This window comes from Pan troglodytes, chromosome 6 (genome assembly GCF_028858775.2).
Source record: "Pan troglodytes isolate AG18354 chromosome 6, NHGRI_mPanTro3-v2.0_pri, whole genome shotgun sequence".
In the NCBI taxonomy this organism is placed as follows: domain Eukaryota; kingdom Metazoa; phylum Chordata; class Mammalia; order Primates; family Hominidae; genus Pan; species Pan troglodytes.
Window position 1 is genome coordinate 149,571,810 of NC_072404.2, and position 24,273 is coordinate 149,596,082.

Here is a 24,273-nt window from a genome sequence, read left to right on the forward strand (position 1 = left end):
TCATTGTTCTTATATTTTTCCATCTTTTAAAATTAATTTTATATTTTGGTTAAAAAGCATACCTTAACATAAAATTTGCCGTTTTAACCATTTTAAGTGTACAATTCAATGGTACTAATTACATTTACAATGTTGTATAACCATCATCACTACCTATTTCCAAAATTTGTCATTACCCCAAACAGAAACTCTATACCCATTAATCTATTACTCCCCTCAACTCCTGGTAACCTCGAATCTACTTTCTTTTCTCTATGAGTTTGCCTACTCTCGATATTTTCACAGTTTTATTTTTCAATTTAATCTTGTTTCTTGTCTAAGCTAGTATTTCAGTTTATAACAGTTATAAACTAGGGAGTTCCAAATGATGAACAGGACATCCCCTCAGAAACTGCACCAAGAGGGAAGCCTTTCTTTGTTACCACCTGTCCCGCCCTCTCCCTAGAGAACACCGGTTTGATGGGATGCAAAGGGTGCGTGTCCAGACCAGGGGCTCAGTGAGAACCCAGCAGTGCAAGCTCATCCTGCGTCAGTGGAGGGGATCGGGGGCTGGGAGCCTGGTTTGCCTCTGGGGAATGGATCACTCCAAGGTCACCTCAGAGGTCTGATTTGGGTTGGAGGCTCTGAGTATCAGATCTCCCCCAAAGTGAGCTGAGACTAGCTTCTTCAAGGCTGTTCCAGTCTGGTGTGCCACCTCTGACTGCTCCACATTTCAGAGCTATGTCCTTAGGACTGGGGTAAGATGGTATTTGGGCCCCCAGAATCCATCTAGTGAACAAGCGCTCACTGAACAAGTGCCTGCTGGATGATGGCGTCTGTGAGACTGTCCCAGAGATCAGTCACTCTGAGAACTTGGCATCAACACCAAGTTGACACCTCTCTGTAACACCAACATTGCTAGTGGCCTCTGAGAGCCATTTTTGAAGGCAAGGTAGATGTGGAAGTCCAAGAGGAGGCCTGGGGATGTGAGTGCGGGAATAGCAGCCTGGATGGGGGTCCTCAGGAGCAGCTGTTCTGAGCCATGGTGCCTTGTGATTCTGTCCGGCCGATTCTTTCCTTCCTTCTTACATTCATCACCCATTTCCTCAGTTCCTGCCCCTTTGCCAGGTATTGGTGAACGGACATAACTCTTCACAGAGCTCACGGCTTATATAAGAGGGCTGCCGTTAAACAAGGAAACAAACAAATGGGATTTCATCTGGCTTGGATGTCCATCCTCTAGTTTCTACCATCAAAAGCAGCATTGATCTCTAAGTTGGTAAAAATTTAAAATCTCATTCACTTGGAAAATGTCTCACCACCCACAAATCTGGATGTAAATTTTGGTTCTATGAATAAGAACCAGACATAAACCTCTTATGTTTATTCATTGAAGTTTATGTTTTCAGTTGACTAAACTTGTTCTAAGTTCCACTAAATGAGAGAATTATAGACAGTATCTCCAAGGAGAAGGGAAGGTTAAGTTCTCCTATATGTGTAATTTTATTCCTTTCAAGGGCCTATGTGCATCTAACAAGGGAAAGATGTTTTTCTTATTAATTTCTAAGCAGTTAGTTAACTTCTGTTTATAGTTAATTTCTTTTTATATTAAAGCAGGAGCTCCCGCTAGCAAGAAGACTGTCTCTGGGGTACCAGCACACCTGGTTCCATCTCCCAGGCGCTTGGCGAAACTGCAAGCAGATGGCCAGATGACAGAGCATCTCTCTGGAATGCAAATTCATGCCAAGGACCTAGAAAATCAGAGCGTAACTCCTGCCCAGAACCAAGAGCTGGCTCAGGATGGAGAAACCCATCAAAAAGAGCTTTCTCCTGACAGCCATCTCAATCCTGAGCTCCCTCAACACCTCAGTTCATCAGCACTGGGTCTTCCTCAGCAGGCCCAGGACCTATCCCTAAACCCAATGCAAGAGGATGTCCAACAATCAGATCTTCCCCTAAAACAAATAGCCACTGAGACAGATGTCCCTGAGGTGGAAGCCAGTGAGGTTGGGCAGTCTCCCATCACCCTGACCCTGGCGCCTCCCGCGCACCCTTCCCCTCCCTCATCCCGCGGCCCTCAGCCAGGCCAGGACAAGGAGTCAGGGGAGGCCCAGGTAACCCCTACTGGCCCTCGTCTGTCTGAACCTCTACAGGGACCTGGCTCCACTCCCCTCAGCCCTCAGAGAATTCAGGATGAGGAAATTGAGTCAGACAAACTTCCACCCAGCAGTTCCCACCATGATCCTCCAAAAGATTCTTCCCACACTGACTTGGTGCAGAAACTTGCTGGAGATTCTCAGCAAGCTCTGAAGGAGGAAACCTCCAAACCGGAAGCCATCCGGGTCAGTATCCCTCACCCAGAACTGCCACATCCCCAAGACTTAGCAACAGATACCAAGCAGCCCCAGGCCAGGGGAGCCCCAGGGACCTTGCTTCCTAGAAGCCGGCTGGCTCCCACTCGGCTGCCCCAGCCTCAGGTGCTGGCTCCCCTCCAGAGCAGGAGGCCCACACCCAAACTCCTATCGCCCAGCAGGGAAGAGGCTTTAGGAACAACCTCCCATCAAACCATGACAGTCTCTCCCAGGCTTCCACCAACCCGGGAAGCAGACACCAGTAAACTTCCTCCCATCAGCCCTCCGTACTCAAAACCACCACCAAATCTGAGCCCCCAGGCAGCCCACAGTCTTCAGCAAGTCCAGGAAGAGAAGGTCAGTGAGGTGAAACTCCCTCTTATCAGTACCCCCAGCCAGGAGCAAGCAGCACCTCGCATCCTCAGTCCCTCCCAGGAGGAGGCGGCTCAGAAAGTGAGGCTCCCTCGCATTCCTGCTCCTCTTCCGGAGCCAGGGCTGCCCCAGAACTCGGGGACTCAGCCTCATCCAAGGCCTGCAAAGGAAAGGAAAGCTCCCCAAGCGGGCGGCTCCTCCAGGAGGAGGATTCCAGACATGCGGGCCTCACCCCACAACCAGGGGCCACTTCAGCAGACAGGGGCTAGGGAAAAAAAACTCCCCAACCAGAAAGGGACGGCTAGAGGACTGGCACCTCTGGAAGAGGCACCGCCTGGGAACCACCAGCCAGCCTTGCAGCTAGAACCCCACGATCAGCCAGCTCCCACCATGGTGCCCGACGATCCCAACCCCAGCCCTCCTCTTGTTTCTTGTCTAAGCTAGTATTTCAGTGTGTAACTGTTACAAACTAGGCCATCTGAGCAACCAGAGAAGCAAAGTCCATACACCAGAAATTCCTGAGCCGCCCCACGCCGAGCCATCACCTAAGACCCCCAATTACAAGAAGATAAAAAAAAAAAAACAGAATTCCAGGAAAAGGACCCATACCAACCTCCCCACAAATGACCTGGCTTGGAATGTAGATGTGTCCAAACAAGGGCCATCTTGTAAGAGAGAGATTTTTGGAGGGTTATCTCAAGAAAATAAAACTCCCGTCAATGGTGATCAGCCAGCTCAGGAGGGCCAGCCCTCACCCGGGAGACCCCTCCAGAGGGAAAAGGCCCCTGCGGAGTCGCTACAGGATAGCTCGGCTCCTGTGGAGCATCCAGGGAGAAAGGGACAGATTCATCGAAAGGGCAGGTCTCAGAGGAGAGAGATTGCTTCGCAATCCCCAGAGCAGGACAGTGAGCCCCCAACCCAGCAGCCTGTCAAAGACACACCAGCCCATCAAGGGAGAGGTCAGGCCAGAGGGAGCTCTGTCCAAAGGCACAATGCACTTGCTTCCAAGCAGCAAACCAAAGAGAAGCGAACCTGGAAACATGGGACAGTGCCACAGGACAAAAGCCCCGCCACTCCCCAGAACCAGGTGTCTGCTGTGGAGCAGGGCAGCTGGAAGGGAAGACTGCGCCCCAGGAGCAGTCAGAGCACCAAGGTTTAAGCCATCCCTGGAGCCACCAGCTCATTAAGGTCTGGGAACCCCGAGGCAGCACTGTCACAGAACGGCCAGCTATGGCTGGGTGCTGTGAGTCTCCACACTGGCTTCCTCCTGAACCCATGGTCAGCGTAGGTGGAGGGGCTATTCAGCACTGTCCAAACCTTGGATTCCTAGAAGGCAGCCAATCTGCACTCCTGTGCCTCTTCTGCTGTTGCCGTCACAGCCTGGAAGAGCAGTTGTTGCAGAGGGATGCAGCTCTATCAGCTGCTGCCACCAAATTGAGCCATTCTGGAAGGCTGGTGTCAGCAAGTAGCCTTTGTGTCCAGACACGAATCCAACCTGAGTTCCAACTCTGGCTGAAGCAGGGCCATACTGCCATTAAGTTTTGTTCTCTTCATAAGGAAAATTCGCTTCTAGACTTCTAGAAAATTCTCTCACCCCTCTTGCATTATCGAGGAGTTCCAAAGCCAAAAGAACTTTTGAGACAGGAAGACTTTGCTGTTCCTGGAGGTTCCAAACCTACAGTTAACTTGTGGGAATCTTTTATAGGGAAGAAGATATATTTTGCATGCATGACTCTGTGATCAAATGCTTCAGATTTGTCTTGGCAATATGTTGCCTGAAACTTACTTTTGCTTGAAATGTATTTCAAAATGAATACCTTCTTTCTTTCTCTGAATAGAAATCTCATGTAAATTAGCTCATGCCTTTATTATGCCAAACCATCTGGTTGAATCAATTAAAAGAATTAATGGGGAGAACATTTAAGTGAATCAGTTGTTCGTTTATCTATTCATACCATCAGGATTCTTTCGCTGGCAAATGATAGGAGTCCACTCTAAGCCAGCTTGTGTGACTCTATTAGAAGGGAGTAGAAGATTTCATAAGAACAAACTATGGGAAGGGCAGGGCTACAGCAAGTCTCAGAGAGACTGGGGGCCAGTTGTGGAACATAACCAGGACTCTAGTCATCTCCTGGACTCTGGTCTAGGACTCTCACCACTTCTCTTCTCTGTTTCTTTCTCCATGTTGGCTTCATTCTTTGGACTACAGATGACTCTATCAGTTTCTGCACATGGTGGGAAACATGGCTACCAGCAGCTCTCAAGCCCGTATCTGATTTTACCTCCGGAAGCTCCCACTACTGTAAAGGGATTAATTTGAATGAAAGTTCATTAATCCTAATCCAAAGAAAGTCTTGTTGGCCTAGCTTGGTTTAGGCACTTGTTCTTAAACCAATCTACTCTGGCAAGTACCAGGGTTACCTTTAGACATACCTATTGAACCTACTCCTATGTATGGCTACTATACTCCACCCAAAAAGAGGATAATTGTGACTGAAACGGACAACTCAAAATGTGACTCTTAAAAAGCTACAAGATATCTATTGAGCACTTACTGTGTACACAGCAGCATGCTAAACGGTATTTGGTATCTCATATTTAAAAATGTAACTGATGACTAAATGCCTGTGTAAATGTCTCTTACACAAAAGAGAGGTGTCTATGAAACTATGAATTTCAAATGTTATTTCAAGGGCAGTAGAGGAAACTGATATTTTAGAAATCCAGGATATAGAAATCCTCTTGCAAAATGAAGAGCTTATATAATGCCAGTAATTGCCCTCTGATTTATCTGATTTGTCCATGATGAAAATAATACAGTAATTGTAGAAAATGTATCATTTGTTTATTTTTACTAAAAGGGTATTTATTTTTACTAAAAGTTCATTCATCCAACAAGCATTTATTGAGCACACGCTATGTGCCAGACAGTGATGGTTGCTAGATAAGGGGAAGTGATGAGGATACTTCAAGAAGCTTTGTCTTTTATCAAGGAAGACAGAGAGTTCATTATATTAATAACGCCATGTGATTAGGGCAGCTGAAGGCCCCACAGCGTGTTAGGCTACATTTTGCATCCTAGAGACAGGAAAATCCATTTGTTAACTTTTCCAGATGTCATAAGAATACCAAGGAAGGACACTGAATTCGGCCTGGGATACAAACATTGGATCAGGAAACACTCCTAAGAGAAGGTCAGCCTTCAGCTTAGTCTTCGCGGTTGCAGAATAGTCAGCAGACTGATGGGGAGGGGAAGTTTTCTTAGAAGAAGGAACCACGTACGCCTAAGCAGAGGCAGCGCAGGCATAGCATCTTCTAAGGACCCGAATGCCAGGAGAGATGCAGGTCTATATAGATCCAAAGTGCTTTTTGTGCTACACCGAAGAGCTTGGAAACTTGATCTTTAACAATGGGGGGCTGCTGAATTTGTATCTGAGAGGCATCTGTCTGGAGGGGATAGAGAGGATGAATTTGAGGAGAGCAATACAGGAAGCAGGAGGAGTGGCAGGGAAGTTATTGCTGTAGTCCAGGAAAGAAGGTTAGGCCTGAAATAAGGCTGTGGGGGCAGGAATTGTCAAATTAGGTAAATATTTAGATTGCATGTGGGAGAGGGTAGATTGTACAAGACAGGAGGAAAATTAAGATCATTACCCATTTTCTGTGAGGTGGGTGTGCGGCACTTTAGAGTTGTCTGTGTCTCATTTAGGTGAAGAATTTTCAAAATTTAAAATTGCTTTTAGAAATGTATAATTTTCCTCTTCGGGCGCCTGTTTCTGAGGCTCCTGAAGGCATTTGGGGTTGCATTTCCATTAGGGTACAAAAGGGAAGCGATAAGCCAAATTTTTTTTATCACTTGTTTGTGTTTCTGTTATTGCTTTGGTAGTATATGTTCCTAATGTCTCAGATTCAGTGGAACTGGACAATATTTTGTTTGTGGTCGGAGGAAAGGAGTGGAAAAGAGTATCAACAGGAGATTTTTAGTGCTATTATTGATTCTCTTGGTATAAGGGAAACCTCTGATTTTTACACATAGAATAACAATGTTTAAAAATTGCCATTTTCCATCTATATTTACAAGGTTCCTATCATTCCCATTTGATATGTTGCTCAGCAAGGCGATCTTTATAGGAACAAAAAAACATTGTGGCTTATAGTTACTACATTAGTAATACCATCTTTAGCTCCTTTAAAGAAAACTGGCACCTAATATTCAAATCAATGGAGATAATATTGCCACTTGGCATGAAAGCCTTCCTCAAATATTTAAAGAGCTAAATCAGTTATTTCCAAAACTTCAAATGATAATTGAACAAAGGGCATGATTGGGAAATTCACAGAAGAGGAAATAAAAATGGCCAATAGATATGTCAAAAAGTATTTAACCTCATTATAAGTTGAAACAGGATAGACTTTTTTTTTTGTACTGAATTGGCAGATGAAAAACAACTTAATGCCTATTGTTGGCGAGGCTGTGGGTAAATGCACTTTCTGTGTCTCAGGAGAGAAAGTAAATCGGCACAATTTTTCTGGGGCACAGTTTTACAATTTTCTGTCAAAGCCTTAACATTTTGTATATCTTCGGTCTAGTAATTTGAATCTGAGGATTATCATAAGGAACTCACTTATGTGCAAGGATGTTCATATCAGTGTTTTTTATGATAAAATCTAGAAATAATCTAGCTATCTAATGGGATTTTAGAAATAAGTTATGGTATAGCTATATGCTGGAATATTATGTTGTCATTATAATCATGTCATAGAAGAATATTTAATTAGAGGAAACTATTGCGTAGTAAGTAGAAAGCAGGTTAAGGAGGTAGAGCCAGTATGGCTCTAGTTATTAGCTCTGGATTATGGATTATGCATAATTTTTATTTTCCCATCTATGCTTTTTAGTATTTTTTAAATTTTCTACAATGACCTATGTTTATTCAGAAAAAGTTATATAGAATTAAATTTAAACACACACACACACACACACACACTTTGAAGAGCTGTCATGAGAAAGCAACAGCCTTACATTCTATTTTGATTAGACATCATGAACTTTCTAAGAGTTAGAGGTGATTTGCAGAGTAACAGACTGGCTTGCTCCAGAAGTTAGATGCTGTGTTATGGGAATCTTACAGAAGGTCTTCATATGTTGGGTGATTAGTTGGACTGGCTAAAATGTAAGGTTCATTTTATGATCTAAGATCCACTTACTGCAGCTGACTCCATTTGCTTGTTATGAGGAATCCTGTTTTATTAAATGTAGTGCTTAGAAAATTATATGTACTTAGTACTCCTTAGATATGTGGCTTTCAAAGTTTTATTGACCAAGATCCATAATTAGAAGTATACATGTTACAATATCATGACCCAGTAAACACATAAACACCTGGCAAAAAAAAAAGTGTCATAAAACACCTTTGCTATGGTGATAGACAACTCTGATATTTTCTATGGCGCTGAATTTCAATTTTTAAAATTCTGGTTGTGGCCTCCTAAATTGATTTCACAATTTTGTTTGCAACCTGCAGTTTGGAAAACCCTGCACTGAGTGCCCTAGAGCTTTGCTTTGATGCTGTCCTTACTTGGAGGCCTGTTACCAGACTTCCCCCCAGCTCTGGTTGCCTTCAAGTGAGGTTGGATGGGTTGACATCATTTATGCTGAATTCTTCTCTGGGACAAGGATCTGGTGTATTGGCAGTTATGTTCTTTGTCAATGTGGGGGCTCAGGATAAGATACATCCAAAATCTATCTGCATACGTTTTATATAAAGCTTTTTTTAAAAAAAAGGCACTTGAGAACAATCTTGATCAGCTTACTTCCTTGCCTTTTGCTCCATGACAAGCCCGAAAATCATCTTATTACCATAAAAAGATCCACCAAGTTCCACTTCAGATAATTGCGCTATTTATATACTATGTAGCACAGTATGTCTGTAAATGAATTTAATTGCATAGTCCAATTTGAAAGACATAATTCTAGAAATCACTTTTCTGTATTGACCAGGCATTCAGAGAAGAGGATAAGAAGGGCCTAACCATTTCTTTGTGTTGATGACAGATAAATGGTGTTAGAAGATCAAACCTCTAATCTTAAAACTGATTATGAGAGTGCAGTCATGATCTGCAAAAGCTGAAGACTTTTTATTACAGATTGTAACCTTAGAAATTCATGATTGCAAACAACACTAAAATTCAAAATAATCCTTGAAAATTCCATTTGCATTACAATCTAGCCATGTGACCTTGGGCAAGTTACAGAGTTCTAATGTATAAAATGGAGGTAATAATAGTACCTACCTCAGTATTTTTATGGGGATTAAATGAGTTAATATACTGAAAACCACCCAGAACAATATCTAGCACACAGTAAATGCTTCTATGAGTAGTGTTTGTTCGTATTAACATGAAGGCAGCAAAAAAATGTTTGCATTTTCCTGTTCATTGAAAGAGGATGATACTGTTCAAACTGGGTGGAAATATTTGGTAAATGAGATGGTCTTTGTGAAAATCCTTTTTTAAAAATTTGACAACCTTGATTTAATTAAGTAACTTAAAATTAGAATAATATTGGAAAGAAATTGCAGTTGAGCAAAATATTACAAAAATCAAGAGGTTCTTCAATGGGCATTCATAGGAGGCATTGCAGTTTGGAGAAGTGAGTAGGGAAACATCAATTCTGAGATTATTATGAATTTCCATGTGATACACACATAAAAGACCTGTAGTAACATCTGGCACATAGTACATGCTCAATAAATGCTATCTGTTATTTTTACTATGATTTCATTATTGATAAAATCAAGATCATTTGTATTCTGGGTTTCAGATTGGTTAGATAGGAAATGCTGTCAAGTCACTTGTCCAGATAGTAGATATTTTATTTTCTCTTTGTGGCTCAGTTGAGACAAAGACCAGCTTCTACAATTACCAGATCTATATACCCTCAGTGTCCTAGGATAAAAATAGAAAAGCAAAGTGAAGAAAGACAGAGAATGTTTTTGCTGGAGAAAGTGACCAATGAAGTAACATCTTTGAAAAGGTTATTCTTGAACGATAAGCCCTTAGCAAGCAAAGATCATGCTTAGGGTGTGGGACTGGGTGGCAATCCCATCAGAAATACAGTTATTTGAACATGTTAGTTGAAGGAAAGGAAATCTTTAGCATGTATTGAAGCTTCCTGCCAATCATTGCTATCCGTTTCCTCTTTTCTTTCCCAAAATCTGCTATATTAATACAGATCATATATAGCAAGTTTCCACTCTTGAAATTTACCTGTTCTATGTGTTTTATCTTCTTTAAAGTGTCAAGTAACTACTTCATTAAATACTCATCCTTTTTTTTTTTTTTTCGGAATTCTGGGCCTTATTGCTCTATGTTTTAATTGGAACATTCTTGATGCAAGGCCCAAATATTGACCCATTAGTTCACCTCCACTGAAGACATTACAATGTATGAAGTTTACTGGAAAAGAACGTTTTTGTACTTTATTTGCTCTTATGAATGTAAATGTATATGTTTTCCTTTTTCTTGATATAGAAATTGTTTTTGTTTAAATAACTAATTTTTCCTTTGATTAGACACTCAAGAATATAGCACTTCACTGTTAGTATAGTTTAATAAATGTATTCACTTTCCCATATATAACATGACTATTTACAACATTATTACTGTATTTCCTTGGACTTATGTGATAACTTTCTACTCTAAAAGTTTATTTTGCTATGGAAATTATCATGGATACTATGCAAAATTATTATTTTTCTAGTTGATATTATTCTTTTCTTAGAAGCACAGATAGACAAGACTTTTAAGATGTAATTCTGTCCTAGGAAAATAGCTTATTTTGCCACCTTTAGTTTTGAGATAGCACTTCTTAATGAACTAAATTTTTGTCTTAATTTTCCACTACAAATTATCTATCATATTAAAAATATTTAAAATTCAATAGCAGATTATTGTGTTTTCTTTTAAGCTCTTTTTTGTGACTACATATTTCAGTATCAAGACTTACAGAGATTTTAATTTTACAGGTATTTACCTCATATGTATATATGCATTTAATCATTGTAGGTATGAATTATTCTTGTTATTTTTTCCTTTGTTTAAAAAAAAACCCTCACTATATGGTTTTGTTGTTGCTGTTGTTGTTTTTAGATGGAGTCTTACTCTGTCTCCCAGGCTGGAATCTAGAGTGCGGTGGCACAATCTCAGCTCACTGCAGCCTCCGCCTCCCAGGTTCAAGTGATTCTCCTGCCTCAGCCTCCCGAGTAGCTGGGATTACAGGTGCATGCCACCATGCTCAGCTAATTTTTATATTTTTAGTAGAGATGGGGTTTTGCCAATGTTGGCCAGGCTCGTCTCGAACTCCTGACCTCAAGTGAACGCCTGCCTCGGCCTCCCAAAGTGCTGGGATTACAAAGCCCCATTTGAGTGGGGAAAAAATAAGTGATTCTGAAGTCGTCTGTGCATCTCAGGACTTTTATTTAAAAATTAAAGTCTGTTTCTAAGTCATCCATTTCTAAGTGCTTTCAAAGAGAGAGCAACTCTAGTGTTGATACATTTTTTTTGCAAGGTTTTATTTAAATGTCAAAAGCTCATTTTGAAAAGTAATCAGTCATATTTTTGGACAGGAGAATGACTAAATTGCCTTGCTATATAAGAAATCTTATTAATGTAGAAACACTTGTCATTAAAATAGAGATTTTTGTTTTTCAAAATATTTATAACTTGACCCCCAAATGGTAAGTTCATCACTAATTATTGACCTGGCTACGTGCCTGTGATACCAGATCATCAACATCTTCTATTTTTAACTTTCCTTTTTGCAGTAAATGGCCCTATTTAGTCTGTTTGATGATACAATGTGAAATATACATACAAATCTTTTATTCTTAGGTACATGGCCTCTACTGCTTTTGTTGTTTAGGTTGGATTTTATGCTTATTCTTTTAAAATGTTTTATACAAATATTGTTTTAATTTGTTTGATTTCAAATGAGTATGTCTAACATAAAAGATCTAAGCCATTTAGAAGTAATTTGAAACATAGTTCCAGTTGTTCCAGATACTTCACTTATATTTTCCTGCATTTGTAATGATACTAATCCATAAAATAACTTTAAAAATCTGCCTGGGATCATTAAATTCATTTATGCTTCATTGCAGGTATTTAAATAAATTTAACTAGCCTATATACTGAAGAACTTGGTTCTTTTTGTGGACTGTAAAGTAGTTTATACATATTTAAAATGTTGCCTTAAGGTTGACTTTAATTTAGATAGCTTGAATAAAATCACATTAAGAAAATTTGTCGCATGGTGTTATAACATTGGTAATTATGGTTTTTCCCTTAAATTGGGAAGTAAGCTGTTTTGTCCATTGATGTACTAAGACATTAGACAATATATTAAGAACTCTATGAAAGTCTTTATTATAGGAGTTCAAGTCGTTAAAGTGGCAGCATTACAATGTAGTTTAATAGTAATCTAAACACATTATCTTCACCCAAAACGTTTTGTTCCCAAGAAATCATTAAGACACTATTTTGGAATTACAGCTGCATTGTGTCATCAGATGGAACTTGACTTGTTTACACCACAGTACAGGCAACTTATATCTTAAAAAAACTGGAAAAAGGAACCCAGACACAAAAACTATATTTTGAATAAACTTTTATATATTATGTAGGATCTATTCTATGGAAATTATTTCAGTGAATATTGCTTTTATTTCTTTAAATTTTATCTTATTTATATGGTTCCAGTTCATCTAGTCTTTTTCCTAATGCGCTGTACTTAGAGTGACATCAACAGGACAAGGGATTTTTCCAAAAGATAAATTTGCACAGGATGCACCTCCTTCGTCTCTCTCTCTCTCTCTCTCTGTCTCTCTCTCTCTGTTTCTGCCTCAGCCACACTGAATTCTTTACTGTGATGAAGTTATATTAAGGATACATCTATGTTCTTATACCAGCCACTTTTCCTGTCTCATCTAGTTTCCCCCAGATGTTTGAATGCTGTTCTTCTTTATGCGTTTTAATATTTGTTCAGATGTCACCACCTTAGGTGGACTTCCTCTGACCACCATGCCATCTCTCATGCTCTCCCCTCATCCGGCTTCCTGTTTCTTCATCACCCTTGTCATTACTTGATATTATTTAATGTGTTATTTGTCCGACTCCAATATTAGAATGTAATCCCCACAGGTCAAGAACTTTTTATTTACTGCTGTATCCCCAGCATCTAGAGCACCAGTCGGTACATAGCAGGTGCTCAATAAATATAGGTCAAGTGACTTTTATCACAGAGATTCAACAGAGAATGTTTCTGCGTACAGCTGTCTCATTTTGTCACTTTGTGATTAAACACAGTTTCTTTAATATTCCTTTCTATATTGTTCTATTACCTGAAGTTCTTTGGATATAGTCCTCGCCCATTTGTTGCATCTGTTCAAGCTCCCTTTCTCAAGACGGGCTAGGTGGAACTTTAGATTTCCTTACCATGATTAAATAGTTTTACTTGTCTGCAACAACTTTTACCTTGTGTTATTGGTTTGGGATTGCCACACAGTTTGGGAGGAGTTCAAGTTCAGATTCCAAACCAAAGTAGAGTCTGATTTCCCACAGGTGTTTCTATCGTCTGGTTAGGTAAGAATCTGTCCCCAGGCAAAGTCCCTACATCTGTGGACTGACATTTCCAGATACCCCTTTTCCAACTTGTCAACTTATCAAACAGTCCAGGTCTTCTTCTTCTTCTTTTTTTTTTTTTTTTTGTCATTGTTGTTTTGAGGCAGGGTCTCACTCTGTCACCCAGACTGGAGTGCAGCCTCTACCTCCTGATCTCAAGTGATCCTCCCACCTTAGCCTCCCAATTAGTTAGGATTACAGGCACACACCACCACGTCAGGCTAATTTTTGTATTTTTTTGTAGAGATGAGGTTTCACCATGTTGGCCAGGCTGGTCTCAAACTCCTGGGCTCAAGTGTTCTGCCAACCTCAGCCTCCCAAAGTGCTGAGATTACACATGTGAGCCATTGCACTTGGCCAAGTCGGGTCTTGTGTGCCAAGCATGCAGGGGCTGTGGCTTCCCCCACTCATACCATGTATTCAAACCTCAGCCCCTGATGCCCTCTGACCTGTTAGCATCAATTCCCACTCCTCTGACTTCGAGCCTTCACTACACTTGTAGTGCCTAGAAAATTTTCTTTCTTAGTTTCCGCCTTACTATGTATTAAAAACAAAACAAATTTATGTTATATATTAGTATTTTTTTCATCTTTGGGTGGGGGTAGCTTTCCACTTCTGCTCAGTCCATCATATTGACTGAAGGTACATGTGGATATCATTTATTTTAGCATTTTAAAAGCAATACTCCTGAAAGTGTTGATGCTCCCATATAGCCAAAGCTATTTACTCCTAGCCCTCTGTGAATGAGCAGTAATAAAAATTTATACAGTATTCTTATATTCTAGGTCTCTGAACATTCTAACATCTTAAAGGAAACATTAGATATTATTTATGAATAAATTCTGTTAAACGGTGGCCTCATCATTCCATTCTATTTCAAAGCCTCTTAGCATTGCATAGTTTATTTTCCTTTTAGCCTTTTGGACTTTCATCAAATGAAAAGTCATTATAAGGGTAATTTTTCAATTAAATATCTAGAAGCCACTGTTTTTGACATGTCTTACTTCTTTTGATTCTATTTATAAGCCTGAATTGATTACGTATTGGATATATTTGGAGGATATATCTATTAGGTATTATAGGCTGATTTTATTATTATGAGTTATTTTATTCTAAGATATATTTTTATTTTATTTTAAAGTTGAAATGCGCAGATTTTAAGTATCTAGCTTGTTATGTTTGGGCAAATAAAAATATAAAACATTTCTATCACTTCAGAAATTTCCTTTATATTATGACTTTTATTTTAAACTTTATTTTTTTTTCCTACCAGATGTTAAGACATCCCACCTGAAACCTGAAGCGCATCCTACAAAGTATATTTCTTCGAATATGGGTGATTTCCTGCATTCTACAGACAGAAACTACCTCGTTAAATTATGGGCCAAACTTTCAGCCAAAAAAACACCAGCGGTAAGAGAGGAATAGAAGGGGTGAAGCAACAACTGAGCTCTATACAATGTCAGACAAAGAGGGGATTTAATATTTTGAGACTAATAAGTTTCCCCAAAATTATTCTCTCACTAGTGTCAGCTGAAGACAGGATTTTGACTCTTTGTACATCCCTGAGAATAGACACTCGTTCTAAAAGTAGAATATTCAATATCAGATTCTGTGAGTACCTTTCTCCCGGGCTCCCAGTGAAAATTCTGACATTCAAATCTTCTATTTTGTAAGAACAGAAAAGCACTACAAGAAAATTAATGCAGTGAAAGATGTATTTCAAGGGAAAACTTGCTTTGTTGCTAGGGTATAAATTTGAGTATTCTTGGGCTGAGCCTGAAAAGTGAGTCCACTCCAAGAGTCCGTGTTTTATAACTTAGCACTTCTTAAACCAGTCGCATCACTTAGTCCCAACTTATTTCTCTGAAAGTTTTGAGAAAGCAGCATGCACAGGAGTGTTGAATGCAAAATTGGCACTGCATTCAGATTAGGTTGTACTTGTTTTCGATCTGTAATCATTTTTATGTGATGATCTGGGAATACAAAGAGACTTAATTGCAATTGCAATCTGCTGCAGAAGCAACAGAACTTTTTGTTTTGGTTGTCAATTCCTTGTGATTCCTTAAGGCTAGCCTGTTTTTTGTTTGTTTGTTTGTTTGTTTTTGAGACGGAGTTTTGCTCTTGTTGCCAGGCTGGAGTGCAATGGTGTGATATCCGCTCATCGCAACCTCTGCCTCCCAGGTTCAAGCGATTCTCCTGCCTCAGCCTCCCGAGTAGCTGGGATTACAGGCATGCACCACCACGCCTAGCTAATTTTGTATTTTCAGTAGAGATGGGGTTTCTCTTGTTGGTGAGGCTCTCCCAACCTCAGGTGATCTGCTTGCCTTGGCCTCCCAAAGTGCTGGGATTACAGGTGTGAGCCACCATGCCCTGCCAAGGATAACCTGTTCTAAACAAATAGGTGCATCAAGTCAGAACCATTGGCAGTGTTCAGTGGTCAAAAGAATCAGACTGATTACTGATTACTTCAGGCAAAAAGTCTTAGGCTGGGGTATATACAGATATAGTATGCTATATACATTTTACTCTCACTGAGTCACAATAGTTGTTGGGTGTTCTAGGTGCAAGAAACAGTATCTCCCTGCTTCTATTTCCTGCATGTGGTAGCCCTCCCTCTCCTGGCTGGCCTCTTGCATTTGCCCACAGGCTTTGCTCCCACTAGCTTGAGCACTACTCTGATGCGCCATCCAGCCCCGACTGTCCTAGGCCTCTTGGCTCTGTGCTCATTCTTCCTGGCAACTTCCTTCCATCTCTTTAATTCAAGTTGCTGAAGGCAGGAGAATCTACCCAGCCCAGCTTGACTTTTCAAGCCATGCTGTGGCGGTCATATTAGCCTGCCTGTGTGGTCACCTGTGGCAGGGCAGAAGGCACGACCTGTGGCTCAGGCTCAGTATTGTTCCATGATACTGAGTGTAGGAAAGTCATATTTATCCAAAATCAATGAAATCTGGAATTGTTCCCATCCCACCAGGATTTGTGGGAAATCAAATGTCGTTAGAAATGGGGATCACTCCCCATATTTGGATTAAGTTCAAGAATCCCGAGAGTTACACAATCCTGGGAAATTGCAGAAGGGCCTCTAGCCTCATAACCACCATGGTTGCCATGGAGATGCTTCTTATCTAAGGCACTGAATCCCATTCTGAGCCAGTGGCCCTGGTATTCTCCATATCCTACTTTTTCCTACTATTAGTAGCTTTTTTCTTTTACTTTTTTCTTTTGTAGAGACAGGGTCTTGACATGTTGCATAGGCTGGCCTTGAACGCCTGGCCCCAAGTGATCCTCTCACCTCAGCCTCCCAAAGTGCAGGAATTACAGGCATGAGTCAATGAGCCCAACTAACTAGTAGGTTTTTTTCTTATACCTACCCCTGAGATCTTGCTATACCTGGGGTAATGGGTAGAAGTCAACAGGTAAGGCTCCCTCTACATGAGGAACCTATCACTCTTTGTCCTTCTGGTCCTGGGAAATCCAGCTCTTTCCAGATCAGCCCACAGCTTTCTCTCCTGCCCTTGGTATTCCAGCTTTCTTGGATGGTGTGGCTTGATGCTTCTTGGACTTTCAAATACAGCATCAGTTCTTTAATGTCCCCTTGGGACATGGAAATCCAGAATGCAAACCTTCAGACCACTAAATCCTGTCCGTCTTTATTCCTTAGTGGTAAGCCTGCACCCTGACAATCAGAGGCAGCCCATTTCCCAGGTGGGCTGTCCTGATGCACAGCTGGATTCACACTGATAGGCAGAAGCACACGCCATTGACTTGCACCCCTCTTCCACTTAATGGGTATTCATGGTTTATTTAAACGTGTTCAGGGATCATGTCCTTTGCAGGAACATGGAGGCCATTATCCTTAGTAAACCGATGCAGGATCAGAAAACCAAGTACCACATGTTCTTACTTATAAATGATGAGGACACATGGACACATAGAAGGGAACAACACACACTGGGGTCTATCAGAGGGTGAAGGGTGGTAGGAGGGAGAGGATCAGGAAAAATAACTAATGGGTACTAGGCTTAATAACTGGATGATGAAATAGTCTGTACAACAAACCGCCATGACACAAGTTCACCTAACAAACCTGCACATATACCCCTGAACTTAAAAGCTAAAAAAAAAAATGTCCAATCTAAATATCACCTGTTAGAAAATGTTGGGGCCTAATTAAAGAGAGTGCTGGTTGGCTGGGCGCGGTGGCTCACGCCTGTAATCCCAGCACTTTGGGAGGCTGAAGTGGGCAGATCACGAGGTCAAGAGATTGAGACCATCCTGGCCAACATGGTGAAACCCTGTCTCTACTAAAAATACAAAACATTAGTCGGGTGTAGTGGCTCGCGCTTGTGGTCCCAGCTACTCAGGAAGCTGAAGCAGGAGAATCGCTTGAACCAGGGAGGCAGAGGTTGCAGTGAGCGGAGATCTCGCCACTGCACTCCAGCCAAGGCAACAAGAGTGAAACTCCATCTCAAAAAAAAAAAAAAAAAAAGTGTTGGTCAAGGGCAATAAGGTACTAAGGGCTGGGGACAGGGGAACAGAACTGGAAAAAAAAAAAAAACCCACTCTGTGCTCCTAACTGTGATTCAGCCGTAACATTTTAATATAAAATGAAGACAGTATGGGGAAACTGGAGAGAGGAGAGGATAAAAAGGCAGTGTGAGAGTGGAAGGGGCCACCCTGGTGATGATTGGTGGGGGAAAGGACCCAATATCCCAGGCCACCTGTTACTGGAAAGAGTTTCATGAACTTTTACACCAGATTGCTCCTTGCCTACAGTGCCCCTCCCTGAGAAACTGAGCAGCCCCCATAATCCACAGCATCTGGAACCCAGTGTGGAGCATGTGTTGTGTCCAGTGTCAGCACTGTGGCATTTACTGATCCCTGATGGTAGTAATTTGCAGAGCCCTGAGGTTCTGGTGCCTTTGCCTCTCAGTGCTAGTAGTTTAGGTGGAAATACAAATGTAACAAGGTAGTTTCATAGAAAAGCAAATCAAATTCCCTCAGAACTAACAGATTCACTCTTAAGAAATTAGGGCAATATAATACGGAATTGCTCTTGTCATATATGTGGGTGAATTCACCTAAGATTATGTTTGGTGCCTCATTTTTCTTTTAAAGATTATGAATTCAGTGCTCTTGGAATTTGCAGGTATTTATCACATTTTAGGAGATCTCACAGGTTGTTAACCTTTTGCACAGCTGGTATAATGCTGCAAAACAAGCAACATACCTTTTTGAGACCATCACAACAGAAGATTCCATGAGACATTATGATGTGTGTTAGAGAACACACATTGCCTTTATGCAGCATTTATAATTTAGAAAGAGCTTTTGTGTAGGTTATTTCACATACCCCTCACTGCAACCCTAAGAAGAAGTTGTTGTTTTTTCTCATCTTACCTTCCCAAGGTAAATTTCCATGTCTTTTTGGAACTTTTGAGTGGATGGAAGAAAGTAATTGCAGCTGTCTCTGTCAAAAACCTTTATCTTAAATTATCCAAAAGAAAAAAGGCATTTTTGTGCTTTTTGGTGTCTTAAGTGTACATTGAATGTGTTTATATTTTCTTTTGCAAACTATTATGAGGGCTTTGACAGTGATGGACAAGGTAGAAATTCCCATCTCCAATGTGTGTGTGTGTGTGTGTGTGTGTGTGTGTGTTTCTGGTTCTGTTTCTCTGAAGCACCATTCCCACTTATGTTAAAGATTGCATTCTTTCTCTTCCGCTCAAATCCACCTCAAAACTCACTGTGTACATGAGGCCTTCTCTATACCGCCTCTGTAATCTAATATTCTCCTCTTCCCTTGGCCATCACATGCAATGACATGTGTGTGAGTTGTGATTACAAAATAACGAGGCTGGTTTTGTGTGTGTCTTAAGGAAACCAGTCTTATTTCTTGGTAGTCACATATGGCACATGTCATAACTAGCTGGGTAAGTACATGTTTATGTGTGTATTTCATCTATGTTCATTTCTATTTCCATTTAACTATTGGCTTCTTGACCCAAGAGGAAAAATGCGCCAACTTTTGAATAATGTGACAGCCTTTCCATCTACTGGGTAACCTTACAAAAGCCACTTACCTGCTATGAGATGCCATTTCCTCTTCTGTAAAGTACATACAGAGAAATAATAATACCTATCTTACAATGTCATTGTGTCAGATGCACATGAAACTTCTTTGTAAATGATTGACTACAGAACAAATGTTGTCGCTATGGCAGTGATGGTAGGCAGGGAGTGAGGAAGGACTCAGGCCCTCAGCTGTACTTCTTTATATTCAAGAACAGCAGCTCTCCTTTGGGGGATCATCAGCATCCCTGTATCACCAAGAACCTTCAGATACCTGAAAAGTGGTTAATTGGACTTCTGCTTCCACTAAAGGCAGACCTGGTAATTCAGAGTAACCTTCCTGCTGAGAACAACTAGAAAATCTGGATTTAAAAAATATCTACTTGAAGGGATCAGAGAATAAACAGAAGATGAAAGTTTATCTGGCCAGGAATTAGGGGAGGATGATCCTGAGAGGTGAACCTGGTACCAGAGGCCACTTATTCTTATGGACTTTTGCTAATTGAGGTAGACATGGTTGAGGGCTGAACTGACACTTTGAGAGTCTTGTGGAACTAGGACAATAACATCAAAGTATGAGGTCCATCAGGGAAGTAAACTTAGCAAACGATGCTTTCTTTAGGTTGGTAACTGAAGGCCTGCAACCTTGGAGTAAAGGTGAACAAAAAGAAGTCAGGACTTCATAGGAGCCACAGTTAAAGTACTCTTATTTCTGAAATTATATTCAAAAGATCCCAGATGTCCCTAGGTCCATGGCAGAAAAAATGTATATAAATAATGTTGTAAATACACTGTCTAATGCATAATGAAAAATAACCAGGCACATAAGGACATGGGAAAACATGAACTAAAAATAACAGAATCCCCAGATGATAGGAAACAGGCCTACAAGAGCCTTCAGATTTTGGCAGCATTAAATACATATTTTGAAGCCTCCAAGCATTGATGTTATCAAAGCAAGACTTTAATGTGACTGCATTTATAATGGCCAAGATATAAGACAAAAATGTAAATTTCAGCAAAAGTGGAGACAATAAAAAAAAAAACTAAATGGAAATTATAAAACCTGGGGGGAAACAGTAACTGAAATTGATACCCAATTAGACACAGCTAAAGAGAGAATTAATAGACTGAAAAGTTGATAAGAAAAATAAATCTTAGAAACATAACAAGATGGGAAATATAGTGGAAGAGTGAGTAAGAGACATAAAGCAAACATGAGAAGTTCTAACATATGTTATTGAATCCTAAAAGGAGAGAAGAAGTGGAAGAGAAACAAGATTTGAAGAAATAACGGTTGAAACTTTATGGTCCTGATAAAAGTCATCAAGCCATAGATTAAATAACTCTTAAAAACCCAACTTAGACACATATTTGTTTTGAAATCATATTGTACTAAAATTAAAAACAAAGGAAAATACCTAAACAGCAGTCATAGGGGATAAAATTACTTTCAAAAAAAGTAATAACAATTAGGTTGACAGCTGACTTTCCAAAAGAAATCATGAAAGCCAGAAGACAAAGAATATCTTTAAGGTGATAACTTATTGCCAACCTAGAATTTTGGACCCAGTGAAGATATCATTCAAAAATGAAGGTGAATTAAAGGTATTTCTAGACAAAGAAACAGAATTTGTCACAGGAAGCCTACATGAAAGGAAACAGTAGAGAATTTTCTTTTGGCAGAATGAAAATGATTTCAGATAGAGAGTGTCATAGATGGAGAAAAAAATGAAGAACAAGACAAAGGGTAATACATGAGTAAATCTGAATACATGAGTAAATCTAAAGGGTTGCTGACTATATAAAACAGCAATGGCTTTAACAATACATAGAATTAAAATGTATAAAGTTAAAATACGGGGAATGAAGGGAAAAAATATAAATGTATTTAACACCATTAACTGTACATCTATAAATGGTAAAGATGGTAAATTATATGTGTATATTTTACCTCAATAAAAAATGTTTAATTAAAATATAGAAATTAAAAATAAAACTAAATTTATGACAACAATTATAATAAGTCAAGAAGGGTATAAATGGAGATGAAATGTTCTAGAATCCTTGCATTTGAAGTCTAGGAAGAGGGTAAATGTAATAATATCAGATTATCAGATTTTGATGAGTCAAGAAAACATATTTTAATCTCTAGGATGATACTAAAAGAAGATTAGGAAATGTATTATTTTTAATCTAATTGGCAGAAGGAGTAGAATAATAAATAAGTAATTCAACATGGTGTCAGAGGTCATAGCCAGTGCAATAAAGCATAAACAAGAAATAAATAGTGTAAAGCTTGAAAATAGTTAATAAATGCATTTGACAAGATTATTAGAAACATAAAACATATAAAAATAAATTTCTACCTAATAGCAACAATTTTAAATATATTTAGTTTTTTAAAAATATATTTTCAGGCCAAGTGTGGTGGCCTACGTCTGTAATCCCAGTACTTTGGGAGGCTGAGATGAGAGGATCACTTGATGTCAGCAGTTTGAAACCAGCCTGGCTAACATCTCTACTAAAAATACAAAAATTAGCCAGGCGTAGTGGCACACGTCTGCAGTCCCAGCTACATGGGAGGCTGAGGCATGAGAATCGCTTGAACCTGGGAGACCGGAGTTGCAGTGAGCTGAGATCACACCACTGCGCTCCAGCCTGGGTGACAGAGGGAGACTCCATCTCAAAAAAAAAAAAAAAAAAAAAAAAAATCTATTTATCTATCTATCTATCTATCTATCTGTCTATGTTCGGTAACATCCAAAGTGTCAAATATTTAAAAACAAATTAATAAAAGGTGTATAATGCCTCTATTCAGAAAAATGTAAAACATATTTTCTAGAAAAATTAAAGACCTAAAAAGTGGAGAGATAGACCATGTTTATGGATTGCATGGCTCCATATTCCATATTATACAAATGTCTGTTTTCTTCAAATAGGTCTATATGCTCAAAGCAATCCAGTCAAAAACATTCTCACATTTTTGTGGAAATTAATAATCTGATTTTAATATGTATCTGAAAATGCTGGTATCACCACTAAAATATACAAGTAAAATAAATAACAGCCCAGAAATAGATCCATGCACACATGGAAAGTTGATTTATGAAAAAAGTGACACTGCTGAGCAGCAGGAAAGTGATGCCTTTTGTATAGCATTAATTAGATATAAATAGGAACAAAATTAGATTTAACCCTGATCTGACACCATATATAAAAATTAAGGTAGATTATCTATAAAATGTAAAAAGCAAAATAATAATAGTTCAAAAAATAATGTAAGATAATATTTTTATGATCATGGGGTCAAGATTTCTTAAATGTAACACAAAAAGCATTCATTATGAAGGAAAAATCTGGAATATTGCAGTACATTAAAACTAAGATCTCCTGTTAACTGAAAACACAGCATTAAGGAGGAAAAAAAAGACAGACTACAGAGAGTGGGGAGATATTTGCCGTAACTATAACCAACAAAGTGTATCCGAAATATATAAAGAACTCCCACAAATTATTAAGAAAAAAATAGGTAACCCATAGGAAAATCCCTCCACAAAATAATATCCAGATAGCCCATATTCTTATGAAGAGATACCCAGCCTTATTACTAATCAGGGAAATGCAAAATATAATCGCAATGAGATACTACTATGCATAAACTAAAAGTACTAAAATTATAAAGACTATCAATATGTGGGGCAATGGAAACTCTTATAAGAGAACTGATGGAAAATTAAATTGGTATAACTTGGAAAATAGTTGAGCATTATTTACTAAAGTTGAACATGCAGATACCCTATACCTCAACCGTGGTATTCTTGTGTATATACCCAATAGAAATGACTGGTTATGTGTACCAAAAGATATGTGCAAAAATGTTTAGAGTAACATTGTTCATAATAGTCCTAAACTAGAAATTCACATGTCCATCAGCAGTAGAACAGCTATGTAAATTTTTGAATAGTCATATAATAAAATACGTACAGTAATGTAAACCAACAAAATTAACTTCTTGGTTGTATTTCACAAACATACTGTTGAACTAAAGAATTCTAACTAGAAAGAATACGTGCTATACATGCCATCTGATTCCATTAATATACAATTTAAAACAGGCAATATTAAACCACAGTATTTAGGGAAGCACATTTAGGTGATAAAACTATAAAGAAGAAGTGGTTACTGTAAAAGTCAGGAGAGTGCTTATCTCCAGAGGGGGAAAATGGTGGTAATAGTTGAAAAGGGTCTTGAGGGACCTGGAGATGCTGGCAATTGTTTGTGAGGTTTACGAGGCCACCTGGTGAACTGGAAGGCTATTTGTTCTGTTCATTAGCCGGACAAGCCGCAGTGAGTTAGCATAACCCACTCTGGGATTGGGCAGGATTTTCTGAGGGCTGTAGTTTGAAAAATTAAGAGCAGTCTATAAGGCGAGGATCCAAGGGTGATGCTGAAGCCCAAATCAGCCAGAGTCCAACTTGATGATCCATCTGAAGGATTTGAAGAGAGTGAGGATCATGGCAGTAGCCCACATTAGGGGGAGACCCAGCTTGCTACCCCACTGAACATAAATCTGAGAAAAGTGAAATAATGAGTCAAAGGAGGTGTGGCCATGTAAGAAAGTAGTGTCTGTGGTCTGTGATAGTTTATTGGCAGATGAGTTCATTCTGTCATTGCTATTGATCAAGCTTAGAAAGAGCCTTTGCTCTCATAGCCATCGTCTCCATTCCCATATTCAAAAGGACCTTCCTTTTTTTCCTTCCTCCCTTCCTTTCTTCTTTCCTTTCTCCCTTCTTTCCTTTCTTCCTTCCTTCTTTGTTTC

The 24,273-nt window shown here is 39.5% G+C and overlaps 1 protein-coding gene across 7 annotated transcripts in view; it reads left to right on the forward strand.

Moving 5' to 3' along the window:
* The window catches only part of LRGUK (leucine rich repeats and guanylate kinase domain containing), a 150,323-nt gene that overhangs the window by 80,044 nt on the left and 46,006 nt on the right, over nt 1-24,273 (forward strand). For 6 of the 7 annotated variants that reach the window (XR_010158996.1, XR_001719516.4, XM_016958172.4 and 3 more), the window contains exon 16: nt 14,653-14,792. Coding sequence is in view for 5 of the 7 variants with exons in the window: in XM_016958172.4 (XP_016813661.1) it covers nt 14,653-14,792 (140 nt within the window). In the remaining 2 variants the exon portion in view is untranslated. Of the gene's footprint in view, nt 1-1,593; nt 4,622-14,652; nt 14,793-24,273 lie in introns of those variants that run through there. The other variant, XM_009454241.5, reaches the window with a different exon arrangement.